This window comes from Megascapheus bottae, chromosome 24 (genome assembly GCF_031878675.1).
Source record: "Megascapheus bottae isolate mThoBot1 chromosome 24, mThoBot2.hap1, whole genome shotgun sequence".
Lineage (NCBI taxonomy): Eukaryota > Metazoa > Chordata > Mammalia > Rodentia > Geomyidae > Megascapheus > Megascapheus bottae.
The window spans coordinates 4,492,667-4,512,941 of NC_143532.1; the positions used below are offsets into that span (position 1 = coordinate 4,492,667).

Below are 20,275 nucleotides of genomic sequence, written 5' to 3' on the forward strand. Positions count from 1 at the left end.
ATTTCTGGAGGCGGATGGATTAACGCATCCACGAGACAGTGGCCTGTTGGTTTTTTTGCTGTTGGGAATGTACATCTGTGCCGTGGACCTTGTCAGGGAGGAGTGTGTATCTTCTGCCATGCAGCAGAGCTTGGGCCTGGAGAGTCTCCATTCTGAAGCACACCTGGCCTGCTTTGTCCACAGAAACATGCTCATTTTTCTAAGTCCGTCTGCAGGACAAAATGGTAGAAGGTAAAGGGCTGTGGGTGTGAATCTGGAGCTGTGATTGTGCTTGTTCACCTGCTAGAGTGTCCTTGAGCAACATTCTTTACTTCTCTTCGTCATGAAGTCCTAGGGTGCTTCTCTGTACTGTGCAGGAACTTGCTTGGGATTCAACGTGAGGTGCCAGTTACCTGCTGCCACCCTGGCATTCATTTAAAGTGCTTCATAAATGAGATTCTTTGAAAAAAAAAACCAATTCCATAAAACTGCTTCACAACATCTCCTCCAGCCCTATTGAATCACAAATAACAATGCTTTGAAAGCCTGTTCGCATCCTGTCTCTCCTCTTAGACTCTAAGCTCTAACCAAGTAGACATTGTTTGCTTTCTCGTTCCTTAACTTCTGTTAGATCTTACAGTTGAGATTTATTTCATCTTCTCATTCATTGTAGTGTGTTCTTAATTTGTGTACACTTAGCAAAGTGTAAATGAAGTCATCCCATATACTCCACCCCAACACAGATAGCTTTGCGTGCACTTCTCTAAAGTTACCCCCTCATCTTACATAACACTGTGACGGATTTTATAGTTCCGCCTTGCATTAATTGCCTCCTTCAAAGTGATCAATATCAGTATCTTGATTATATTAGTTGGCACTTCACTGTTGTGACAAAACACCTGAGATGGTGACCAGGAAGCACGGGTATGAGGGAGAAGGGAAGGGAGAAAGGGGGAAGGGGAGGAAAGACTAGGAGGAGGGGAAGGACTGGGATTCTGTATCCCTTTCAAGGATACACACACAATGAGTCCCCTTCCTCCTTTTAAAAGGCCCCATCTCTCTCTTTTTTTTTTTTTTTTTTTGCCAATCCTGGGCCATGAACTCAGGGCCTGAGCACTGTCCTTGGACTTTCTCAAGGCTAGAGCTCTACCACTTGAGCCACAGCACCACTTCTGGCTTTTTTCTGTGTATGTGGTACCAAGGAATTGAACCCGGGTCCTCGTGCATGCTAGGCAAGCACTCTACCACTAGGCTAAACTCCAGGCCCCAAAAGGCCCCATCTCTTAAAGGTTCTCCACCTCCCAGTATTGCCACCACTGTCTGGCAAGCAAGTTTTTTTTTTTTTTTGGATGGTTTGGGACTTGAACTCTGGGCCTGGACGCTGTCCCTAAGCTCTTCAGCTCAAGGCTACCGCCCTACCTCTTGAGCCACAGCACCACTTCCAGATTTTTTTTTTAGTGCCCAGGCTGGCTTTGAACCTCGATTCTCAGATCCTGAGTCTCTAGGATTATAGGTTTGAGCCATCGCGCCCATTTGGCAACCAAGTCTTTTATTTAGCACGTGAGTGTTTGGTGTGTGCTTCAAATTCAGATTATAGTGTGGATATATTGCAGTTTGGGTATTATACATTCAATGATTATTTATAGTCAGATCTCACACTGATTTAACACCACAGTCTTCAGTTTCTTTGCTGAAGTCTGTTGTTCCTTATATATCAGTTTTTTCTTCTTCCTAAAACACGTTCTTTTTAGTTATTTTTGTGAGAGTGGTAAATTCTATTGTGCTGAAAATGCTTAATTTTTACCCTCACCCTTGAGTTGTAATTTGGCCGGGTGAAGAATTTGACAGATATTTTACTTAGTGTCTTGAAGTTTTCTGTTGTCTTCTTCTGGCATTTATTTCTGCAATTTTAGAATTATGGCTTTCAGTCAAATGTTTGTCCTTTCCAGTAAGCTTTCTTTTGCCTGAAAATATATTTAAAGTCTTGTTTTGTCTTTGCTTTTGTGATATTTTAAAGTGGTATATGCTGGCATTCATTTATTGCCATTTCTTCCACTTAGCTTTTTGTGATAGTTCTGGCTTTTCAGGTCTGTGTAATGTAGACTGATAGCCCTTCTTTCTCCAGAGACTTCCATGTCTGAATCCCCACAGACTAGGTGTGTGTTAGCTTCCATGCCAGGAGGAATTAAGTTCGTCCATGACGGTGAGATGAGGGGATAATTAATTCTACATCCTGTGAACGAGTCTGGTGTCACCATGCTTCCTTAAGGATAGAACAGAGTGGAGAGTCACTGTCAGAGTGGGCATATAGTGAAGAGAGAATGACTCAACTGACCGTTGCTGCTAGGAAGGTGGGGCCAGGAGTTAAGGAATGTAGATGTCCTGCAGGAGTCTGAGGAAATGACATTCCTCTTAAGGCCTCCAGATAGGAATGCAGCCCTTCTAGACCATTCTCTCCTTTATCTCTTTAGCTATTGGCTTTTCACAATTGTTTGTGGCCCCTACAGAAGATTCAGCACCTGTTTTAAACCTTCTTGACTTAGGCTTGTTTCTACCTTTTCACTCATATTTCCCATCTCTGTTTCTCCGTTCTAGATTCAGGGCAGTTGCTTCATACATTTCACTCCTCTTACTCTCCCTTTATCTCCACATAATCTCAGCAGGTACCCAAGACCTCTTCCATTATTAGATTTCCCCCCTTAAATATGCTCTCATTTTTTATTGTGCACACATGTCTTTTCTTCTCTTTATTTAAAATTTTAATATTATCATCTCTCTTAGATCAACATTGCAATTATTAAAACTCTCCTACTTTTTGAGTATGCTGATTTATATTTCCTCAAGTACACATGCGTGTCGATTTTGAGCTCATCTGCAGCAGAGATTGTTTTCCTGTGCAATTCTCGTGCAGTCTAGATTTCTGTTTCTCTCCAGAGTACTTTTCCATTCGTTTCTGGGAAATACCTCAGGGATATCACTAGCCCATGTCCAATTTCCATGTTAATTTTTTTTTTAACTTGGGGTTTTCTCTCCTGTCTGATACGGTAACTTAGAACCTCAACTCCATGGAGAGAACAGGCTTGGAGTTCGAAGTTCCCATGGGAAATTTTTCCTAGAAGAAATTTGTGTGAGCAGCTTGTTCTGACAGTGGTGTAGGTGGCAGAGGGGCCAAGGGGCTATGCTGGTTAATTGCCCAGTGGGTTCCAGCATAGGCTTTCTGTCTGAGCCTGTGCTTTTGCAGCCTTGCCTTACTGCTATGTGTCACCCTGAATGTTCAGGATCCAAGATTGTGCAGACAGCAGGGACTTTGTCTGCAGCTGGGAGTACAAGGGCTGTAAGGGGCCAGTTAACCCAGTATCCAGCCTTTGAGGTCCCAAAGTGCTTTGCCTCGGCACTGTGTGTGTGTGTGTGTGTGTGTGTGTGTGTGTGTGTGTGTGCGTGTGTGCGCGCGCGCGCGTGCTTGTGCGTGCACGTGTGTGCGCCTGCATACACGTACCAGCTGAAGCCCTGATGCCATCATGAGCTCTGTAGTCTGGGGAAGGCTCTGCTTTCCTCTGTGCACTGCAGCGTTCATACCCTGTTGCTCCCGTAGCTCAGCTGCAATGTCAAGCCCACCTTCATGGGCCTTGTGTAAGCCATGTGGAGGTAGGTCTTGGGGTAAGCAATAGAATTAGCCAAGAGAGGACTGGCCAGCCTCACCTGGGCTTGAGATTTATAGGGATAGAGCAACTTCCAGCAAGACTCCCAGACCAGAGCCAGCAACTACAGCTTTTCAGCCTGCTTTGGGGATGGAGTGAGAAGGCTCTGCTTTTGATAAGGTTTCTTTCCACCATCCGGACATGTGCTGGTCGCATTCAGGGGAGGCTCCCTGCACAGGCAGACGCAGCTTTACGCTCTCCTTCTCTTGCTCTTCTCTGTGGGGGTCAGGCCTCTAGCTGACTTTCAGGATGGACGCTAGTGTCCCTGCAAATGCATTTCCCCTGCAGATCATGAAGGAAGTGCGGCGAGCACTGTGCAATGCAGCCACAGATGACAGCAAACTGCTGCTCCTGAGTGCGGTGGGCAGCGTGTTCTGCAGTGGCCTGGACTACTCCTACCTGATCGGCCGCCTGTCCAGTGACCGGCGGAAGGAGAGCACTCGGATTGCAGAAGCCATCAGGTGAGCTTTGGGATTCTGTCTGGGCTCACCAGATTTAGCCAATAAAAATATATCAGACTTCAGACTTGATACAGAGATGATGCCAGGCTATTCTGTGTATGGAGTCCCGAAACCTCCCATGTGAAGCCTTGCTCACTCACATGCTTCCCATTGCAGAATTCTTTCCAGAGGGGCATGAAAAGCTTGGGTACAGGAAACTCCTTTGACCCTCTTCTCCTCCTCCCCCCACAAAGATACAGCAGACCCGTGAGGATGACCTTATTTCTTAACAAAGGTCTTCGCAAATGTAATGATGTTAGTAATATTGGAATGAGATCATCCTGGATTAGAACGAACACCAAACCCAAAGAGAATTGCCCGACAAGAGGAGAAGAGAAGGACTGTGTGAGATGACCTGTCACCCCAGCTACTCAGGGGGAAGAGAGGGAGCATGGGTGTTTGTTGATGCTACACACCCCTCCCCAGGTGTAGTTATGTATTTAAGGGGCTGAGTGATCTCTTGTGAAAGAGCTAGGTTCTTAATATAACAGAACTAGATCTTTGCTTGGACGTAGCATGTCCTTGATCTCACATTGCCTGTGGATGCCTCTTGTGCTCTGAAGAGCTCGGTAGGGATGAGCACCTGGCCTGGCTTCTCTGGAGCAGTGCCCCTACACAGCCTTTGTCATTGCTTAACGAGGACTCACACAGGACAGGGCCCCAGCATCCCTCTGCACATAGTGGATGAATAGATGTGAGAGCTCAGATGTCCCATCCAGTGTCAGCCTCCTTGACCATTGTGAGGGAAAGGGAGGTGTGCACGCTGGCACTCAGCACAGTGGTGTGATGGCACACTCAGAGTAATGTTCAAGAAGGCAGTGAAGGCTAGCAACTACCTGAGCTCATACCCACCCCTGTGCTCACTCCTGGTACAGCTCTGGGTTTATCATCTTGTCAAGCCTATTGCATTTTCCAGAGAACCAAAGCTATTCAGATTATAGGCCTGGCTTCACTGGTGGATTGCTAGGATAAAGAGCAGACAGATACCTCATCCTGGCCTACTTCTGGCACATGTGAACCACTTACAATAGGTGTAAAGAATTATCACCGTCACTGGGACGGCTGTTACTTCCAGTGCCAGAGTTTGTAGTGAAGCCCAGATTGAAGACGGTGTGGCCTCCCGGAGACTCCGTGGGGGCATTCACAGTGAGCCCTCAGTGCTCGAGGCTGCTGGGTGGCTGTGAGAGTTGGTCCAGGCGACTTGCTTCTACTGCTGTGGTGAAACAATTGCCCTAGGTGACGTCAGACACCTGCGTCATCAGTGATCGCTTCTGCATGTCTGGGAGCCTGTTTGAATGACCACAGACCACTGTGAAGTACATGTGAACAACTCACCGTGATGGTGGTCCAGGTGCTACTCCTGCTGGTCATCAGTAACTGTGCTGGTGACTTGGCGTGGAGAGTGTCATGGATAGGATCACGTGGTGGAGTGACATGGCCATTCCCATGTTACAGAATGAGAATATGAGGTTCTAGAGATGTGGCATCTTGTCCAGGGTCTGAGCACGACTGAGGACAGAATTGGACTTGACCCCAAATCTGTCCGATCCTCAAGTTCCTGTTCCTTCTGCCACCAGCATCTTGGTCAGGCAGGAAGCATAGAGGGCTTGGGTTGAACAGAAGAAACTGAAATCCAGGGTCACCCCGATGGCCTTGGATGCTGGGGAAGGTGGCACAGTCTTCCCAGCTCGACCCCCTCCCCTCCTCCACCGCCAGTGCTCTCAGATCAGGTATCTGAGCCACAGGTCGGTAATGCAATATCCTGTTTGCTGTTTGGCCCCAACGTCCATGAGGCCCTGTGATAGAGATCTGCTGTCTGAGGTGAGAGAGAAAGGCTTGGCGGGGGATCACATCACACTTTTATATGAAGGAAATGAAACAAGAATGGGTGAGGATGGGGGTGACACTCTGCATGCATGCGCCACCTCGCTCTTCTAGCGTTCTTGATGCCCTTCTATAGAGTTTGTTTAGGTTGGAAACCAGAGTGAAAAAACTCAGGTCCAGAAGGAGAAGGATCCTGAAAAGGTGAGGCCTGCAGTTGATTCTCAAAAAAAAAAAAAAAAAACATCCAAGAGGCCCACCAAAGACTTCCATTATCAAGAATGATTGGATTGACTGTGGACTCTGTGATTGGAGATGTGACAAAGGCAGGTGACCCATTCTCAGAATGGCATGGAGGAATTCTGTACTGAGTGGAAGATTTAGCTTGATCAGTCTGTCCTTTCCACGCCTGAAGTCCAAGATTCTGAAATTACATAAAGGCACTCAGAATAGGATCTCTGATGAAAATCACCCAAACCTCAGGACTTACAAATAAGCCCCCTGGCCTCTACAGATTCCACATTGCATTTGTTGAAAATAAAATTCAAGCCATGACGGTCACCTAACCTAAACATCTTAAGAAAGTAAAGCCAGGAGAAAGCTACTAGAAACCAGTGTCAGGGCCATGGTACCAGGAATTGCATTTTGTGTGGGTGGTCAGCAGTGGTAGGGCCCGCCATACTTAAAGTACCTCCACCTTCTCAAGTAGCCCGATGACTTGATACAGATCTTGAGATAGTCCCAGTGCAGTAGAGTGCAAAGCACTACGTGACGTGGCTTGGAGGACTTGGTATTGGGAAGCTGTGTGTACCTGTAAATACTGCAGCCCCTGCTCACATACCGTGAGCCAGCGTTTGGTAACTTGACCACAGCCACCTGTGTAAGAGAGGCTGGGAAATCTCAATAATAAGAAGGGAGGAAAAGCAGCTTTGGTGAAGTCCTGGTTGGTTTTGCCCCAACAGTGTGGTCCTTGCTCTGTCCTTCTGGGACATGTGCATTCCTTCAGTGGCTGCTTACTGAGTGCCAGTTTCAATATTGGTGGAAGCCAAGCACTGTCCCATGTAGATCTATGATTGTCCCTGTGGAGTTAAGGGACTCAAAGATAGGAAGCAAGCAAGTCATTAGCAAGGCAATATCAAACTGTGGTACTGTTCGTAAGACCTCTCAGAGGCCTTGTTGGACACGGGCAGTGAGCAGGGTCAAACATGGCATGAGTCAAGGTAGATCCGGGTCATGAGCACTTGGATTTCATCCTCGTCAGTGCTTGGTATCTGTCAACCTTCCGTCTGAGTATAATGATGAATGCTGGCTTTGCTAGATACCTTGAATCATCGCTCCACATCCAGATGAAAATTAAAGTCTTATAGTTGTTCTGTAGCAAAGGGAAAGGCAAATGACTGGGGCGGGCGGTTCTGCTTCGTGGGTACAGATGAGAGCTGTAAGCTTGCTCAGTGCAGAAGGGCAGGCAAGGAAGGACTGAGATGAGCCACGATGGTAGGATTGAAATGTCACGGGAAGCCCAGCGTCCTTCCTCAATTTTAGACAAAGCCTTTCTAACACTATACGCTCCATGACTCAGTATCTGTAGATTCAGAATCAAATAGTAGATGTCATCAAGTCCACCTCCTGTCTGCTACCTGAAGCTTCAGTTTCCTCTTCAGCAACACCAAAAGTGATTATGAATCCCCTAGGAAAGAGGAGTTGATGCCTCTTAAAGCCATCTCATTCCTTGGACCAGTTGTGTTAAAACAGTCTTTGTCTCTTGGAGTTGCAATTTGCAACGCCTGTGGAACATTTCTGGTTCTGTTCCAAAACTATAACATTCATCTTCCCTCCTTCAATGTGTACAGCTTTTTCAGTGTCCGTGTAATCCACTGTTGTAGTCATGGCTCTCAAGCGTGGAAGGAGGTAGTGGAATCTGAGAGTGCTGAGATACCAGGCATGAACTAGCTGACAGGGATGCACGCCCACCTCCATCGGAGCCTAGCGGCTCTGTGTCTGGGCGAGTGAGGTCCTTGCCTGTCCCTGCTCACCTCTGATGACCAGAATGTACACCACAGGACGTGGGAGAATTGAGGGGTCCCGGGGACTTGACAGCCTCAGGCACCTGTTAAAGAGGGTCTTCTCTCCCCTCCAGGGACTTCGTGAAGGCCTTTATCCAGTTTAAGAAGCCCATTGTGGTGGCCATCAATGGGCCCGCACTGGGCTTAGGAGCCTCCATTCTTCCCCTCTGTGACATCGTATGGGCCAGCGAGAAGGCCTGGTTCCAGACACCCTACGCTACCATCCGCCTCACGCCGGCTGGCTGCTCCTCCTACACCTTCCCTCAGATCCTGGGTGTGGCATTGGTAAGCATCCTGTTTCCCTATCAGCCTCCTTCTGCAGGATGGAGACACTTGGGCCTTTATGGGATCCCTCTTCCATTGTGGTGTCCTGTTGATGAAACACTGGTTCCCGTCAGCCCGCAGGACCTTTGGCTTCCTCTGCTGCTCCAGGAGAGCAGGAGCTGAGATCAGGGTAGTCTGAGGCCCTCAGAGTGTGTGCCTATTGGAACAGCAGCAGAACAGGGAGGACAATGGCTAGGTCCACTCACTGCACACCTACGCTGTGCTACCTGCTGCACACGTGTTCTCTTGTTCCTCACAGTAACTCAGTAATGTGTACGATACCCCAAAGACACAGTCCTGTGTCTACACGACTGCTGACTCAGTTCCCCGCCCTAGTACAGGAAAGGACGACCATCCAGCAGACGTAGAAGATGGACCTGGGGCATCGCCAAGGAGTCTTCATAGTTGGGCCTGCAGAAGAAGGGCCATGTCTTTTCCATGGTGTGGCTGCTCCAGTATGTAGGGGAGATGGGAAGCATGGTTTAGCTGCACACCCAGCCAGAGGAGGGAAAGTACTGAGCTGATCTCAAAGCAGTCTCCAGGTTGCAGATTCTTCAGTTAAGAATCGTCATGCCACGTCACTGGGTGGTCAGTAGAGCTGGTGTTCAGGTCATTGACTGAGGGCTGAGGTCAGGAACTGCAATCACAGCAAGCTGGGTAGGGTGTGTGCGGCACTGATGACAGCGCACGGAAGGGCTCGCTGTGTGCCAGGGCTGGACATGGCCAGTGCGGAGGACAGTTGGACAGACATGGAGATGAGGCAGATGGGACAGAGGTAGAAGGACTTAGAACAAAATGAGATGAAGAAATGAAGCACAAAGGTGGGCAGGCTGTCCCAGAAATGAGTCTGCCTGGGCACTGACGTGCCACTCTCCAGCAGTCACTCTAGGTCATCAGACACCCCCAAAACTGCCACAGCACCACCCTGGTGGCAGGCCTGAAGGCTGTACTGACTCCATAGCACCAGAGAATGACTTTCTCCCTTCTACTGTGGCATGTGTCTGTTGTGAGTTGTTCTTTTTTTTTTGGAATAGACTCCAGAGTTTCTGTCCATTCTTTCTACCTTACTGGAAGGAAACAGTGCCTCTACCCTGACTTCTGATTGGCTAGAGGTGGTGCCTTCCTCGACTCCTGATTGGCTGAAGGCACACCCTGACTTACTCTTGATCGACTGAAGACAGCCCCATTCCCTTCCATAACCGTAATGACTCCTGTCCATCATGGTGCTCTGAAATCCTCATAGAGGGCTTTATATTTCAGATCTCTTCCTTCTGTCCTTTTACATTTGTATCCACCATTCAAATCATCTTCCTTTAGCACATCAATACCCTGGGCCCAGACCATGGTGTGGACCCACCCAGGAGTCTGCCTCCACCTGTGGGAGAGGCACTGAGCATGAGCAGACAAGGCTTCAGTAAATACAGGGCTCCTTTGAGGAGTTTAACACAGGCTTCGTGTCCACTTGCAGTTTACCATGCATACTAACCCTAGGTTGTGAATCCTGAGTCAGACAGCAGAGACAGCTCTGCACAGCCAGTCCAGTTTTCCCTAAGGCGTTCAGCTTTCCTCTGCCTCTTTTGCTCTTTTAGGCCAACGAGATGTTGTTCTGTGGGCGGAAGCTGACTGCCCAGGAGGCCTGCAGCAGAGGCCTGGTGTCCCAGGTTTTCTGGCCCACCACCTTCAGCCAGGAGGTCATGCTGCGAGTCAAGGAGATGGCATCTTGCAGTGCTGTGGTGAGTTCCCATCCCCTGCATGCCCGCTCCTACTGTACAGACTCACTGTACAGATGAAGCTAGCAGGTGCCGAGGGACTAAGTGATGTTCCAGAGGTCATGCACGAAGGATGCAACAGGTTAGATCAGCAGATGTTGCTCATCTTTGCTCCAGATTCTCTGTGCTGGAACAAAAAGAGCCCCACCAAAGCGATGGCATAATCTGGGGTAGCATGTGCTCTGCACACACCCCAAGCACCCAGCACCTACAGCTTTCAAAGAGAAGAGGAACCCAGGCAAGTACAGGGCAGGGTGTGGGACCAGCTCATGTGACTAGGCCAGGACAGTGTCCCCACTTTTCATCGCTGTGTCCACCTAGTGTCTGAACCCCGCGGCTTGACTCTGAAGATGCCTTGAAGAACAGAGAAGTAGCACCTCTGCAGAGGTGCCAGGTTTTCATTCAGTGTTGGTTTTGTCTCAGGACAGTAACTGAGCCCAGGAGGGGCTAGTCCTGCTATCGCTGGACTGTGCTTAGCTGAGAATGGGCATCCTGTTGAGGGAGGGGATTTCAAGAACCCCTCTGCCTGAGCTGGCCTGGAACCTTGCCTCCCAGTCTCCGTGTCCCTAGTAGCTAGGGTTACAGCGCGGAGCCACTGGTGGCCAGCCATTACTGAGCGTGTTTCTCATCTCCGTGACCATTCCTACGATTACTGCATTGTTACAGTTAGTGTCAGTGCTGCCCTGGGATTACTCACTACTATGATGATTACTCTCTCACCGATACTTAGTACTTTGGTGAGTACTACAGTGATCCCTCAACTGTTGTGGGAGTTACACTCCAGAGACCCTCGTCTATATGAACATCCACAAAGCGGCGGAGTTGCATAGTAGCCCCTCCCTACATCACTATATCACAGTTAGCAGGGGATGACGGTACCACTATTACCATGCATTGCTTACAATTACTACAGTATTATGATCATTGCTGTGACGGCCGTGCTCTTACTCATTCCTTTGATTAGCGCTGTGCTGCCAAGGGTATTACTGATAGAAGCAACCTTTGTGTTTTCTGGCAATTAGGATGATGATAATTGCTACCGTTATTATCACTCATTAGTACAATGATGACTGCATCACTGTTACCGCTCTTACTACTCAAAGGGGCCTTGCTGTAAAGGTGGGGTGTATGGATGCTTTGACAACCATTAGTTCATTTCACCACCCCACTCTGTGTTCCAAGTGATCCTGTGTTAGGTGTCATTGTTCGTGACACATGGTGGAAATGACGTTTCTCCAACGTTCCTAAGGCCCACAGCCAATGGCTCTGAGGTAATGTCACAGTTGGGTAAAAAGCAAGGCTCTTGTGGCCTAGGCTACCGTCATCTCCCACCTTCTCTTCAGTCATCCTGAGGATTGAGGGCTCACGCTCTTGGCCACTGGAAGCCACTCTACCAGTGCTGGGACCCAGAACTGGCTGACCCAGGCCAAGAGTGGTAGAACCCTCTCCATCGCAGACCACGGTCTCCCAGGCCAGCTCACCAAGCCTCTGCGTTTCCTTCCAGGTGTTAGAGGAGTCCAAATGCCTGGTCCGGAGCTTCCTGAAGTCAGTTCTGGAAGATGTGAATGAGAAGGAATGCCTCATGCTCAAGCAGCTCTGGAGCTCCTCTAAAGGCCTGGATTCCCTGTTCAGCTACCTGCAGGACAAAATCTACGAGGTCTAAAAGGCCCTCGCTCACCTGCCCTGTGCTCATTCATGGGCACCTGACTTCCAGCTTGGCCACTGTTCTGGCCATTGGAGCCCAGGGTCTGGCCCTGCCAAGAGCTCATCCGGGTGTCTCTTTACACCTAGGGTTGTGTCCATTCCTGTGTTTGGTTGTTCTTCATTGGTTTGCTTTTGTTTAGAAGGGGGAATCGCAGCACGCCTGACCTTCCCACACCCCGCCCTAACTTGCCACAGAGCTCTTGAGGGCTACATCTTCCCGAGCTCTGTCAGGTTCTGCTGTCCTTTCCCTGTTTGCCGGAATGCACCGCTGTGGTCCAGGAGGGGACGAGCACTCTCCCATGCCCTTCGGGCTCAGGCCATGTCTACACAGTGCCTCTGTTGTAGAGGCCACCATAGCTCTCGGGTTCAGTGCGGATCTGGGGCCAGGGGGCGACTGTCTTAGGGAATTCACAGACCAGTGAGCAGGCCACTGTGTAGACCTGGCTTCCGTCTCCTAATGCAATTCTGTGTGACTATTAGGGCTCTGGTCTTAAAACCAAACTGAGCGATTTACAAACCCAGATATTGTACATTTAGAAATGTTTTGTTAAATATATATTTTTAAAACGATGTACGTGGAAATTCTGATAATTTATGTGTATTATATGTAAAGCTAGTTTCGCAAAAATATGAACTACTAGGAAATTTTTTCTTTATTCGGGCTTATTTATTTATTTTTGTTTATATATTATGATGTCTGATGTTCACACAGATCTTATTTTCATATTGCCCTGGACCAAATACCATTCAGAGTTCATGCCATGTGGTGCACTCCAGCAATGAAACACCTAGACAGGTAATTCAGACAGATGAGAAAAGAGCAGTTAGTAAGGATGGAAGGGTTAGACGTGCTTCGGGCCCTCTGTGGGTGGCTGTAATGTCATACCAGTTCTGTAGTTTGTTCTTAGGAGAAGTCGTGGTGGAGTCTTCTTCTCATTTGTTGTCTTTAAGGAGGCAAAGGTTTCTGCAGCCTGAATGCTCTGTGGGCCACTGGGAGAAGGAGACCAGGCCCTGCCTGTGGATGCCATATTGCCCGGGATGAGCTGCTGACTGAACTTGGATTTTAGAGGCTGTCTCCCTGCTACAGAGATCCAGTGGCTTCTGGTTTTTGCTTTCCAGGGAGGTGGTGAAAGGATGGATAGGTCTTTATCTCTAGCCAGTTGCTTGCTTGAAAGAGCAGCAGCAGCCAGGAGGAGGGACCTTTGCCCCTGGGCCCCGGGGCAGATGGGGGTCCTGAGCACTTGTATTTGGACCATCTGCCTAGAGTCCCTGGGGGTGCTTCAAGAGGGAGAGACTTGGTTTGAGTTTGGATTTGGTTCGTGGTGTGGGTTGGTAAGGAGTGGTGTGAGCATTGCGGCTGGAGCAGTGAAATAAGGGCCCAGCTCTGCACCCATAGAAAATTCCTAGGGAGATGGGATTGTTTCGATAATTTTAGTCACAGCCTCGAGCATTCCTTGGCTCTCCTCCCTTCCTTTTTCTCTGAATTGCCAGTCTTTGCTTGGTTCTTCTTAGAAGCCCTGGAGTGCAGCAGAAAGAGTTGGGCAGAGATGACAGGAGGTGGCTGCACAGAGGAAGAGCCAGGGTGAGCCTTCTCTTTTGGTCTCTTTTCCTACAGGTGCTGGCAGTTCTGGGGAATGTAGATAGAAAGTTTCCATTGTCTCAAGCCTTGAGTTCAAAGAACAGTTACATGTCTACCCTAGAGCAAGAGATATGGCCCTTTCAGCAGTGTCTCTCACAAGCATGGAGCCTCATGGTTCTTAAGATGCCCTTTCTTTCTTGAGTCCAGAGGAGAGGAAGTTTTCTGCCACTTTCCTCCAACCTGCACCAATTTGGACCTGGAGAGCCAGAAGGAGACAGCCAGCCATCTTAGCTACGCTCAGCCAGAGGAAGTTGGGATTGAAGTCTTGCTTAATCCCTTGTAGAGTCCGATAGGAGCTGTGTGCCTGGAATGTAGGGAATTGGCACTGGGAAACGCCTGCTTCTGCCCCATGCCTGTGTCTCTTCTCCAGGGAGTGAGTCTCCTGTTTGCTGTCCCCCAAGCCCTTTAGGAAAACCTCCTTCTTGAATGTGTGGCGGAAGGTTCCCTGTTTAGCATCTGATGAGGGAGTTGCTGTGTTGAGCATCTTCACAAAATGGAAAGGGAATGTTTAAATTTTTCTTTTTCTTCACTGGCTATTTTTGTTTCCTACTGAATGAAGCTGATGTGTGTAAACTGTGGACAAACCACGATTTCCAAGGACATGAACATGCCAGGGATCTCTAATGACTAAGGGAGTCGTGTGAACGCCTTTCTATGGTAGAATTCATGCTGGTAAATTTTAGGTTCTGGGTATAATTGGAATTTTTGGAGGACAGTCTTCATTTCGATTGTTTGTGTAAAGTCAGTTTAGTAAGAGAGTTCTACCAGCTGGGAAAAAGTTAGTAAATGTGATTGCTCCAGGGTAGATGAGACCCTTATGGTTTTTATTTTTCAAATAGTTGACTGGGCAACATATAGGTGAAATGCAGGTAAAGAACAGCAAATTGCTGTGGGATAAATATATATATATATATAATCTATGGTTATGTCAAAGGATTATCCTTACAGCTTTTTCAAAATAAGACTCAGACTTTTTTTTTGCCAGTCCTAGGGCTTGAACTCACATCCTAAGTACTGTCTTTGGGGTTTCCTCAAGGCTAGCTCTCTACTACCCCTTGAGCCACAGCACCACTTCTGGCTTTTTCTCTGTGTGTGGGGTACCAAGGAATCAAACCTAGGGCTTTGAGCATGCTAGGCAAGCACTCTACCACTAAGCCACACTCCCTCCCCCTTAGACTTGTTTTTAATCTTATACTCCTGTGTGTTTTCTCCACCCATGGGGTGCTTTCTTCCTTTCCTCTCCTCTGTTCCTCCTACCCCTTCCTAGGGCTCAGGAAGGTCTTTGAGGAATTGTGGTTGGATTTAGCAATCTCACTCCAGAATTCCTTTTGGAATTCCTAAGTAAACAGCTTAGAGGGGAAGTTGAAAGTACCTGTGTTTAGCCAAGGACCTTAACAAACCATCATCTTCATTTCTTTACCACCCTTAGAACTTCCCTCCCTGCTGTCTTCAGCCCTCGCTGTTTTTCTCATCATCTTGTCATGGAGCCATTGGAGTGAATAATGCTGCTCCCAGAGGGTTTGGGTTTTTTTTTTTTGCATAATTTTTGTTGAGATGCTCAGACATCCTCATCATTTAGAAGCCAGAGCCTAATGTAGAGACCACATTCACGTGTCCCTTCCTGCTTAGAAATGTTTGCGCATAAAAAAATAAAAAAAAATTTATTTGCTAAGAATGAAATTGGGTAACTGTATGAAGGAAGTGGAGAATTAATTTGTCTTGTTGTTTGGTGTAGATTAAACTAGGAAATGTTCTCTCCAAAGCATGAAAATACATTTTCCCCATGTGAAGTGTAGTATGAAGATGGGAAAGTAGTAATCACAATAGACTTTGAACAATGCAACCCTATCTCTGAATAGCCACATTTAAAAATAGCTTTGACCAACTGCTGAATTGCATTTCCCATTATTAACTGTTGGTTTTAAAATTTAAAAAAACACTTTTTAAAAGTTTATAACCTTTTTTTAATTTGGAATTTAGTCATACTCATGCAGTTTTTCAATCTAGTTTCTGTAGAAATTTTTTTTAACAAAGAAACAAATAGAAACATCTGCAGATCTTCCTAAGTAAATAGTTAGGATGCACAATTGCGTCTCTAATGTGTTTCTGTATTTAGATATTTAGATCTGTTGTATATATTAGTCAAGATACTCTCGCTAATATACACAGTATTTAAGACTCAAAATGAGATTTCTTAAGTATTTTATTTTATTCTCTGTAAATGGTTTTTGTAAAAATCTTTAAAAAAATCTACACTTTGCCTTTGTAGATACATCTTTGGGGTTTGTCTTGCATGTCTATTTTTGTTGTAGATAAGTGTTGTTTAGTTCTTTCTGCAAATCTGGGTTAAAATGCTTACAGACTTTAATACAGTATATATTTTCAGAATATAAACTTTTATATTTCCGTGGTAAGTTAGGATATGCGTTTTAGGCAATCTTTTCCCTTAGTATCATTTGTTCTTTTAAAAAAAAAACAAACAGCATACTGGTTTGGTGCCAATGTGTTTTCTTTTAGCAGAAGGCTCTTATATTTTTAGAGAGCAGAGGTTAATTTTCTTTCTAGAAATTATTGGGTTTGAAGTATCATTTGAAAATGTACTGAATTTTGAATAAGCCTTACCATTAGGATCAGTTAAACTTTCCAACTTTTGCAACTACATATATAGTTTAAGGTTGCCCCATAAGTTCTCACTGTGTGGCCAATGAAGGAGTTTGGGAACAAAGCCTTAAGCGTGTTGCAAAATATATACATATATATATATATATAAAGTAGGGTAATACGGGTTGTTTCCTCTATGTAACCATGTTGAGGGGCTCGGTCAGTGCAGTCTGTAATTCTTGGCTGATCTGAAGAGTGGTTTAATTGGTGGTGGCAGGGACCAGGTAGATTCCTTAGTGATGGTCTTTGGCCCTCCGATTGGACCAAGGACAGGGTTTCTCGAGCCACTTCCGTACTGTTCACATGTTCAGGCACGGTCATGGGTCATGGGGAGGAATGCTGGTTCATCCTTTGTTCTGAACAAATGGTACTTCCTGTTCCTGACCCGGGTGGTGGACCGCAGGTTCCTTGTGGATGACCTGGAAATGTCCATTCTGGCTGAGGTCAGCACTCCTTGAGAGAGGTGAACAAAGTTTACATATGAGTCTTACTGTGTAGACAATCTGAAGTCGGTTTTCGTTCCACAATCAGCATTCCATGTGTCCTCAGCGTCTCTGTGTGTCAGGCCATACAAAGGTGGCATGGAGCAGGATGAAGGCAGCCTAAGTGCAGAATAGGTATACCAGCTGTGTCAGACTTTTCAGGCCAAGTCAGTGAAGACATGAAGCTTATCAGCAATGGGTTCTCTGTGTCTGGGACCTCATAAAACCAACTAAGATTCACATTTATGTCTTTTGAATTATGATTCCCTTTGGTCGCCATATTCCTGTACTCACCCATTGAATACCCTCATCAACACTTTAAGTTGGCCCTGTAGTCCAGGGCTGTAGTGTAGCTGAAGCCATATGGTCCATCTCTAGCCAGTTTTCATCGTCACTTTATCACCCATTCAGATGAAGGTTTGCTGATTTGCTTCCCATTTCTGCAGCATATGTATATGTGTGTACACATGTGCATGTGTGTGCAAGAGAGAGAGAGGCAGGGGAAGGAAACCACTGAAGTCTGGTGTTAAACTTTGACTCTGATGTCTCTCTGGTTTGACCTCAAGTTGGTGGTCCAATATCTGGCTCGATGTGGAGCTCATTAAGTTGACTTTGGATAGTTTAGAAGTATTTCATTTGTCCCTGTGCCATTAGTCCCAGCTTGAAGTCATTTGCCAGTGTCTATGTTGACAGGATTGTGAAACTAATTGCCTTTCATGAAACCAAGGACCAAAGAATTCCATTATTCCAACAAAACTTAAGTTTCATAGATTGTAGGCACATCTGGACAGATGTGTGACCTTGATGGCACTGAGAAACTGCTCAGTTCCCCCAACCTCCTGCTTCCCCCTGGATGGCCATACTGAGAGGATTGTTGTCACATTGAGAAGACTCTGGAAGAGGAGTTTCTAAGATTGGAACTCAGTATCTCAGGTGGATGTTTTCTGCTGTGTAGTCCTACGTCTTTATTCATATCACACACAGTGGAGGTCTGGCATTTCTCCAGGTTATCTGGCCAGTGTAGACTCTTCCATTTGCACCTGAGCCTCCAGCAGGAGTGCTGCAGATGTGTCTCCCTGAGCAGTGGGGTCCGTAACTGCCAGACGTCCACCTCTTTTGTTCCACATGGACCCATTCCAATTCCTGTTTGGCAGAGGAGAGGTTTCCCCCCCTGCACAGTTCTCACACCAGGTGATACTCCATTCTCATTCATGATGAACTCATTGATCCATTAACCAATTGAGAAATGAAGGATGCTGATGAAGTGCTATTCTATTGGTAAGGCTTATTACCAAACTTCTGATAATGAAGCAGGCTACCAAAAAACGTAATCCAGCCCATTCTTAGAGTGTTTGGGTTTGATCATGGATGTAGCACACACACCCAAATCCACGGAGACCTTTGCAAATTAGGCTACTTGTTTTTCTTTTGCCAGATTATCATGAGAAAGTCTTGAACTAGTTCTGAATACTTGTCTGAGTACTTCATAGAGTTACAAAGCAGGTACAGCTGGCTCATTCTCACCACGTTGTAAATACTTCCCCAAACTGGGTGCAGTACTAAAGATAATAATTGGATTTATCAGATGCTGACTGTCTAGAGCAAATTGTACACTCTCTTTGTGAATGGTCCTGTAACGTGAACACATTTCTGGGTGCCTTAGAAGTTGTATTTTTCATGTGTGCTAATACGCAGTATTTATACATTGTGAGAAGCTGCTTTGAATAAAAAGGTTGAGACTTCGCCTCCATTTGCTGTGTTCCCACTATGGTAGTTCCCACTGAATGTTCACACACAAGGCCGCGTGGCTTCTGAATAGACGTTCCAGAGGCTCCTGAGATTTACGTTGGAATTCTCATGAACCCAGATACCTGGCCTCTCTGCCCAGGTCTCACCAGAAGCCTCAGGTCTTTAGGGAGACTGTTCTAGGGGAAGTGAAGGGACTGACAGCTTGATGTCAGAGGACCCTAGAAATGGAGAGCACATCCTGACTGTCCAAGAGGCTCACACGTTCATCTGTTCCCTAACCTACTCAGAGTACGTCTTACACAGGGTCCTCCCCTTCAGTATGGACAGCTTTCTAGAGCTTGATTTTATCCAATCCGAGATGCTACATTAGACCATCCGTAATCCATGTGTGGAGCTCCACCCACTCACCTGGCCCTCTTCTTCCTTTCTTTTTTATTTTTTTGGTCAGTTATGGGACTTGGAATCAACCTGGGTGCTGTCCCTAAGCTCCTCAGCTCAAGGCTACCTACCGCCCTAACCCTGGGCCCAGCCATTGTTCCTGAGCTCTTCAGCTCTAGGCAGTTGCCCTACCCTTGAGCCACAGCTCCACTTCCCATTTTCTAGTGGTTAGAGATAAGCGTCTCACAATCTTTAGTGGTCCAGCTGGCCTTGAACTGTGATCCTCTGACCTCAGCCTCCTGAATAGCTAGGATTATAGGCATGAGCCACCATGCCCCGCTTACCTGGCCATCTTTCTGTTCACCTGTCTATCCATCCAATTTTCTGTTTGTCAGCAACCATTGAATCAGGCCGTTCAGGTGCTGGGATTCAAAGATTCCTCATCTAGCTCTTTATAAATGAGCTTAGGTTCCATCGTGTGTGAGTGGCGAGAACTGCACTGATTCTCAACATGTCCTCCTCCCAGGACTGCTGGGGACGTGTTCTCAGAATCATCATTGCCTTTAGAGTCAAGAAGATGGTGTGCCACTCATGGCCTATATTCTCTGGTGTCACTTAGTTTGTGTGGACTGTCCCTGTGTTTTTCAGCTGCATTTCTGCTCTTTTTCCCCTGATGCCATCCTTCCTTGTCATCCTCAGCTTTCTGACTCCATCCTAGGTAGGTAGGTAAAGTCAAGCCTGGAAGTCCCTTGTCTCCAGTGTTTCATGGTCCTTCCTGAAGATTGGAGGTGTCCTTTAAAATGTGAGGTGTAACATCTGTAGACACGATCCCTGGCTACTGAGACTGTCTCTGAAAGGCCTCGTGGATGTGATATTTTGCTCAATGAGTCCCTTCCTCAATACGGGAGAGGAAAACGAGTGATGGAACTGAAACTCCCTGCTCAGCCAGAAATTCCAACAATTAAATGATATCTAGTACATTGAAGAAGCAGTAATGGAGTAAAAGCACAAATGCCACGTTCTGTTACCTCTCAAGGTCCCTTTAGGTCGGCTTTAATTTAGGGTAAAAGGACAGGGTAGACTTCTTAAATGAGGATGAAGCCTGATATACTTGAAGAGCTTTCTGTCTCATAGTTTCTAGTGGTCACAAAGAGATTCAACTCATCAACAATTATCAGTCTTTTCAGCCATAGTCAAGAGTACAGCTTTGCTGACATACCTTGCCTTTACTAGTTGGTTGCAGATAGCAGGAAAGATGTTGCATAGATGGGGATGTCAGATGGGGTTTTTTTTTACTGTGTTCATTCCTGACTCAGAATTTCATGGGTTTCTTGGCAACTCCCTAAGTCATCAGTGGACAGTCCCTTGTTTCTGAATAGACTAATTCTATAGAGTAGTCCCCTCTCACCTCAACAGCCCCAAGGAGTCTGTTAGTCAGTTTTTTTTTCCCAGTTGGGGTCTGTTGGCCCATTTAGACCACACAACCCCCAAGCCAGCCTGGACCACAT

General features: G+C 46.7%; 1 protein-coding gene across 3 annotated transcripts in view; it reads left to right on the forward strand.

Annotated features, from left to right (window-relative positions):
• The window catches only part of Cdyl2 (chromodomain Y like 2), a 93,810-nt gene extending 75,420 nt beyond the window's left edge, over positions 1-18,390 (forward strand). For all 3 annotated transcript variants that reach the window (XM_090357242.1, XM_090357244.1, XM_090357243.1), the window contains exons 4-7: positions 3,966-4,138; positions 8,136-8,346; positions 9,975-10,118; positions 11,659-18,390. In XM_090357242.1, coding sequence (XP_090213368.1) covers positions 3,966-4,138; positions 8,136-8,346; positions 9,975-10,118; positions 11,659-11,817 — 687 coding nt within the window. In that variant the 3' untranslated portion in view covers positions 11,818-18,390. The remainder of the gene's footprint in view (positions 1-3,965; positions 4,139-8,135; positions 8,347-9,974; positions 10,119-11,658) is intronic.
• The last annotated feature ends 1,885 nt before the right edge of the window (positions 18,391-20,275 follow it).